The sequence below is a fragment of the Musca domestica genome, unplaced genomic scaffold (genome assembly GCF_030504385.1).
Source record: "Musca domestica strain aabys unplaced genomic scaffold, Musca_domestica.polishedcontigs.V.1.1 15, whole genome shotgun sequence".
Classification (NCBI taxonomy): domain Eukaryota; kingdom Metazoa; phylum Arthropoda; class Insecta; order Diptera; family Muscidae; genus Musca; species Musca domestica.
This window is the reverse complement of record NW_026712207.1, coordinates 3,158,817-3,165,841: the sequence shown is the minus strand read 5'-3', so window position 1 is coordinate 3,165,841 and position 7,025 is coordinate 3,158,817. Positions and strand designations below refer to the sequence as shown.

The following is a 7,025-nucleotide window of genomic DNA, read 5'->3' as shown; positions in this document are numbered from 1 at the left end:
AAGGAGTGGACCGATATATTCCATCTTCACACCTGACCTAGCACTGATGCAAATATTAAGATTTGCAAAGTTCGAGCAATATCGGATTATCCTTTCTCCTTCTGTGCAGTAAATTATTTTCTTTGAAAATGTTAACATTTTGTGGGGGAAGTACCAGAAGGAATGGTCCGATATTTTCTATCTCCAAACTCGATCTAAGTTTGATAATAATATTACGATGTACAAAGTTTGGGTCAAGTCGGATATTTCATTGAAGAGTTATCGTGCGCACCATTCGGGCAGACGGTCGGACGGACATCGCTAGATCGACTCCAAATGTCCTGAAACGGATTTGGTCCAAAGAGATCTAGTTCCTAAAAGCGTTACTTCGATGAGGCACATTTTTGCCGTATCTAATGAGCCATATGGCTGAGGGTATAAAAATATTAAAAATTCAAGTTAATAAAATTCATCAAATTTTTGAATTCAAAAAAAAAAAATACGATAATTAAAAATTCCAAAAATTATATTTAGGAAAAAATATTTCCACATTTTTTTTGAAAATTTTAAAACATTTTCAAAGCAAAAATACTACAAGATAATTTTTCTCTTTAAAATTAAAGTAAAAATCATTCAAATTTATGAAATTCATCAAATTTTTTAATTCAAAAAAAAAAAAGAAATAAACATATCCCGTTCCTTGGATATTAAAAAAATCTTAAAATTAATGTACACATTTTTATTCATGATTTTTTTCCAAAAATATTTTTTTTGATTACAGTTGCCAATTTTTCATAAACTAAATATCACTTAGAATTGAGAGGACTCTTTTTAAGCGCAGAAATATTGAATTTTTCGAAAAAAAAAACCGTAAACTTCGGTGAATCCTTTATATGGAAGTTATTTTATGAATGTTATGATTATAATTTGTTTGATTTTCAAGCTATGCCAAACGTTTTCTAATTGGAAAACTAATTTTACATTTTAAGAGAGTTATTTTTAAAAATTTTCACCATTTATAGGTAGGTACAAAAAGATGGAGAACAATACTGATAGTTTCTGACGTAGGATTCATATAAATATTACTACGGACCAAATTTGGACCATATAGGATACTTGATGTGATTTTTGTAAGATGATGATTTTTGTTCGAAATTTTTGAACTTCTAGTGACCGAGGAGGTATTAGAAAAAAGGGTCCGACATACCCAATTTTAACACTTTTAATAATTATTGATAAAAATATTGGGATGTTCAAAACTTAATGAAAATCGGTCATTGATTTTAATGGATTAGGCGGAATATCGCTTGATTGACTCGCAAATATGGTACATTTTGGCATATGAAATTGTTTTAAATGTTGAGGCTATAAAAAAACATGTAAAAAAACTGAACCACCATCGGGAACGAATTTGGCAATTTCCAAAAATAAAATTCGTTAAAAATGCTGTTAAAATCTTAAAAATGCTGAATGGAGCCGTTATATTAGGGTCCATACGATGACGTGGATCTGCATAGGTAAGCCATTAGAATATTCAAATGCGAAACTTGAAAAAAATCGGTAAATAATGTAGCTAAAATTATCAAAATACCGAATATCGGGAGGTACCGCTATATGGGGGCTATACGAAGACATGGACCTGCACAGACAATTTTCTGTCCTAGGCTGGTCATAAGCATTTCGAACTTCAAATACGAAACTTGAAACAATTCCGGCGAACAATGTCGCTAAAATCACCAAAATACCGAAAATAGGGAGGTACTATTGTATGAGCCTATACGAATACGTGGACCTGCACAGACAATTTTCTGTCATAGGCTGTAGTATCCATTACATCACATACATCAAATACGAAATTTGAAACAATTCCAGCGAATAATGTCAAAATACCGAATAACGGGAGATGCCGGTATATGGGGGTTATACGAAGACATGCACCTGCTTTAGTACCCATTAAAATCTTCAAATACCGAATAACGGGGACAGTCAGTCATAGGCATACATTACCAACTTTAAATACGAAATTTGAAACATTTCCGGTGAATAATGTCGTTAAAATCATCAAAATACCGAATATCGGGAGGTACCCTTATAAGAGAAGACGTGGACCTGCACAGACAATTTTCTGTCTTTAAATACCAAATTTTAAACAATTCGGATAAGAAATGTCGCTAAAATCTTCAAAATACCGAATATCGGGAGGTACCGCTATATGTAGGCTATACGAAAACGTTGATCGACATGGCCCATTTACGAACTTAACCTGCCTATTGGCAAAATACACATGTGTGCAAAATTTTAGCCTTCTATCTCAATTCGTTCGAAAGATGGCGTGATTACAACAGACAGACACACAGACAGGCGGACATCGCTGAATCGTCTTGGAATTTTACGCCGATCCAGAATATATATATACTTTGTAGGGTCTATCGTCAATATTTCGAGGAGTGAAAAATGGAAAGAATGATGGAGGTTATAAAAAGGCAGGAATAAAATTCTTTAATTCGCCCAGACCCTTCATGGGCTGAAAAGCAGCCTTCGACAGAAAATAGTATAAAAATTCTGTATTCATTAAAAATTGCACAAGTTCTACATCTTTCTAAAAATGAAAAATCCTAAATTAGAAAACAATTGTGCCCAAAATATTTTCAAAGCCCTCAAATACGGAATAATTGCGGGACTATACGGAATAAAGTTGGGGACTCTCTACTTACTAAGTGAGATAATTTTTAAACGGTAAATATTTCAAGCGTAAATCCATTTAAAATTTTCAAAATTCCAAATATTGGGAGCCATACCGAAAAGTGGAATTTTACATAAACGTTTTTGGCAGTAAACTTCATACTCTCTAACAATAAAAAAAAAAGAGTTTAGTTCGGAAAGCAACCTCCTTCAAAACAGTTCTATAAGTGTCGAGATTCAATATTTCACCGTTTCATGTTAACGAGAAGATTTCTGTTTCAAAAAAAAAAAAAAAAAAAACTTGAACATGTGGTTGCCGTATGTGGAAGCTATACAAAGTAAGCACCATCAGAGGTGCCGGTACACATAACGATCTTCAACAACCAAATTCCAAATAATTACATTGAAAATGTGGCTCGGTTCCTTAGAATAGCGAATATTGGGAGGTTACGTTAGAAATGTATTGACTTTACTGTGGTACCCCTTACTAAAACCAAATAACCAATTTTAAAAAATTTCAATAAAAAACTGAGGCTAAAATTATCAAAATGTAACACAGAACAGCAATGAGCTTTCTGATACTTTTCAACTTCCTTTCAACTATCAGTGATATATATGACTACACTTCATCAGAAAAAACACACTCACACATATATGACACCCAAGTCTCTATATTAAAAAAAACAACAACTTTTGGAAGCATTTATTCAAATTAGACAAAAATCCCAAATTCAAGGTAAACAATTTTTGAGACTGTTGTTAAATAAAAAAAAAAAAGGACGAAAAATAAAAAATATATATTTAATAATAAATTATAAACACATAAGTAACAAAAACAAAGAAATTCACACACGATTTGTTCTATAAAAATTGATAAAAAGTTTTCTTTTTTATTTAGTTATACAATTTAGTAATAAATAAATTAAAGGATATTAAAAATAAAACATACACGAAAAACCGAAAATTGAGTAGACAAAAAATATTTGGGGCCAGTTCTTCAAAATCGGATTTTCTTTCTTTTTAGAAAAGTCTACACAAACGAGGAAGATAGCATTTTTTTAAATTAGCTTTTTTAATAATACTTTAAAAACCAAACGGAAAAAAACAAAACAACAAATTGACGACAGCGTTAAGAAGTAAAGAAGTAAAAAAAATAAATAAATAAAAATCTAATTTGGATATGTGTTAATTTTTTTCTTAATAAAAAATTATAAAAAATAAAAATCAGCATTTATTGATTTTAATGGCAAATGGGTAAGGAAAACAATTTTTTTTTAAATCTTTTTTTTCTATTTCTATTTTGTTATGTTTTAAATAAAAATTGTTAAAAACGGCAAGTAAATTCAAGACATTTGTATTATCCTTAATTCTTAATTAAATATTTTATTTTCTTTTTTTTTTTTTGTATTTTTTTACCAAATAAATTAATTTTTTTCAGTCAATTATAGAAATTTTGTCATAGTTGTACTTAATATTTGCATTATTTTAAAATAATATTGCCACATTTTGAATTACAAAAAAATTCAACCTAACCTAAAAATTACCTTATCATGTAATTTTCAAAATTTGTACTATTTTCTTCACATTTTCCATATACACGTCAAAAAACATGCACATTACATCCACATTTATCACTAAATTTATATAAAAAATAATTAAATTAATACAATTTTGTTAGGTTCAAAAAAACCTAACCTTAATCTTAGCCTCTAAAATTTAAGCTACATTAAACTACCCGATTTACTTAGTTTATATATAAAACATTTGGATTTATTTAATGCCGCCAAATATGTCAAGTCATTCATATAAATGGGGCAGAGATCATAGATTATTTTTGTCACAGGATATGATTGTATGCTCAGCTGATTCGTTTCATTTGTAGCGAACAAAGAAAGTAATTTTTGGTCCTGGGCATAAGCAGCCACAATATTATTATTATTTAACCTAATTTGTGTAGATCTCGAAGTCACGGGACTAGAAGTTTTGGCATAATACACCTCGAGAATTTGCAATGTGGGAGTAGCATTCAATTTTGTCAACTTTCCCAAAATGTGACGCATACGATGTTGTCTAAGGGAAGTACCCAGCTGCACAAGCAATGTTTGCGCCTCTTTATTATAATTCATGGATACGATATTCTCCTGGGATATTAAACATGTGGCCAGGACACCACTTTCTCGACTATGCCTGATTTCATAAAACCACAAAGAAGTCTTTTGACAAATGATAAAACCCCCACAGGGAAAGTCCAAACTCTCTTTAACAATTTCAATTTGTATCACAGGTGTGGTGTCTTCCACAATTTTATGTTCCTGACGATAATTTCCAGGATTACGTATATCATATACATAGATACAACCTTGATGGGATCCCAAAAATAATTCATTTTCATTACCCTGGCAAGATGATATGGCACATGACAATATGGGAACCTTTCCTGGTTTAAATACCGTAACGGCCTGATAGTTTCTCAAATCAAAAAGTTTCGAAGATCTCTCTTTACTGGCAACAGCAATTAAATTTTGCTCCGCCGACATTGTTATGTCACACACCATTTTCTGGGAGGTATACAAATAATTGGATGACTCAAAACTGGGGGCATTCATGAGTCTCAGCCCGTAGCCGGGAAAGAAACCTTTTTGAGATACAATTAATTTGGTTTGTTTATCGGCATATTTCATGATACGACAACAGGGTTTGCGTGATATCGCAATGTTCCTATCTAAAACTAAACTATAACCACTATCACCATTACTAGCCATTACATTCTCCTCCAGTTTCTCGTAAGAACTTTCCACATCACTCCTCTCTAACGATCCCCTCAGTGTCACATGGTTAGCCTCCAGCTGTTGCATTTTCTTCATAACATCCGCATAGGACATTTTCATGGAATCCAATTCAAATTCTAAAATCTGTGTCCTAATTCGTTCTTGTCTTAACTGCTCTCGTACACGTTGTTCCTCACTGCGATCGATGACCTTTAATCGTTTGGCATACAAATAACGTATGTGTCTTTGCCGGGCCTTTGTTTTACACTCTGGACACGCAGATTCTTTTAATCTAATTCGTATACAGGATTCACCGAAAAAGTGTCCACATTTCAGAGAACATAGGCGATGTTCTCCTGACATTTCACAATTTTGCATACAAAGTGAACATTCCAAACCATTATCACCATCCTCGTCTCCACCATTATCTTCATCTGGGGCATTTCTTTTCAAAAGATTTTGTATTAGGCGGGCACGTTGTTTGCGGGGATTTAATAAAGGTAATTCCAACTTTTCATTTGTTTCATAGCCACTGCTGTTTGTGGCCTCTTGCAATGTGGAACTGCCAGTTGTGTTTTCATCATCAGTACTATTGGCACTACTACTGCTACTATCGCTGTCGGAAGTTTCAGTTTCCGTCGAAGCATCTAAGGAAATGGAAATGCATTAATAGTGTGTACAAAAAACCATTGTTTGGCTTACCTGACTCAAAGCCCGATAGGGAGTTACTGCTGCTAGGACTGGATACAGATTCAGTATCCGAACTGGAATCAGAACTTGTATTGTCGCCAGTAGCAAAGGAGGCCATGTTATACAGAAAAGAAATTAAATTGAAGACTATTGCTTTTGTATCAGGAAAATAACAAAACTTATTCTGGAGGCTTTTGAAAGGGTAGTTTAATAAATATGTAGCAGAAAAACTCACGCGAAGCAGGGTGGGTGGAGGAAATGGCCGATAAAAGCCAAGAAACAAAACAAAATCACCGTCAAGGATGGTTAGAGTTCTATAAGTCGCAAAGGAACAACAAGGTTTCTGAAAGTCGTTGTCTCCTTATTCCTTGCGCTTTAGTTCTGTAGAAGCTCTGCTGGCATATTGCAGTTTGTGACAGTAAAAAACAATAGGAAATGTGAATTCCACACAATGGATGCACCCTTACCCCTTGGAAACATTTTTAATTCTAGAAATATTGGATTAAGAACACAAGCACAAAATTGCCGCCAAAGTTGTAAGGGATTTAAAAATCAACAGAGAAAGCAAGGGTAGGGTTCTGAAAATCGATAAGTTATTTTCTTTTACCTTGTGCTTTCGTTGTTCTTTCGCTCTTGCTAATGCAAGTGTTTTGACAAAGAATATACTTAAAACAAGTAAAACATTTTCCAGATAAAATGTAAATCCTTTGTAATTATTAAGGCAACTTTTGTATTTACTATAGAAAATTGAACAAAAATAAAGCCAAATTGAAATAGGTTTTCCCAAATCAAAAACATGCAAAAAAGGTTTCTAAAAATCGAAAGTTGCTTTTCTTATTTCTGACTGCTGCTCTGCCGGCGCTCTGCTCTTAAGAGAGAGAGAGAGAAATTTATCGATAACTCAAA

General features: G+C 32.7%; 2 protein-coding genes across 4 annotated transcripts in view; both read right to left on the bottom strand.

Moving 5' to 3' along the window:
• The window catches only part of LOC101901793 (terpene synthase), a 197,646-nt gene that overhangs the window by 109,310 nt on the left and 81,311 nt on the right, over positions 1-7,025 (bottom strand). The window lies entirely within an intron of this gene.
• LOC101889175 (E3 ubiquitin-protein ligase RFWD3) lies at positions 4,062-6,685 on the bottom strand. Of its 3 annotated transcripts, none has more exons than XM_020035805.2 (3): positions 6,355-6,685; positions 6,132-6,272; positions 4,062-6,076 (listed from the first exon to the last, which is right to left on the bottom strand). In XM_020035805.2, the coding sequence occupies exons 2-3, from the start codon at positions 6,235-6,237 to the stop codon at positions 4,383-4,385; spliced, it is 1,800 nt and encodes a 599-aa protein (XP_019891364.1). In that variant the 5' UTR covers positions 6,238-6,272; positions 6,355-6,685; the 3' UTR covers positions 4,062-4,382. The 3 variants fall into 3 exon arrangements, with proteins under 3 accessions (XP_019891364.1, XP_058975506.1, XP_005180852.1); XM_059119523.1 differs by having other exon boundaries at positions 6,132-6,266; XM_005180795.4 differs by having other exon boundaries at positions 6,132-6,685.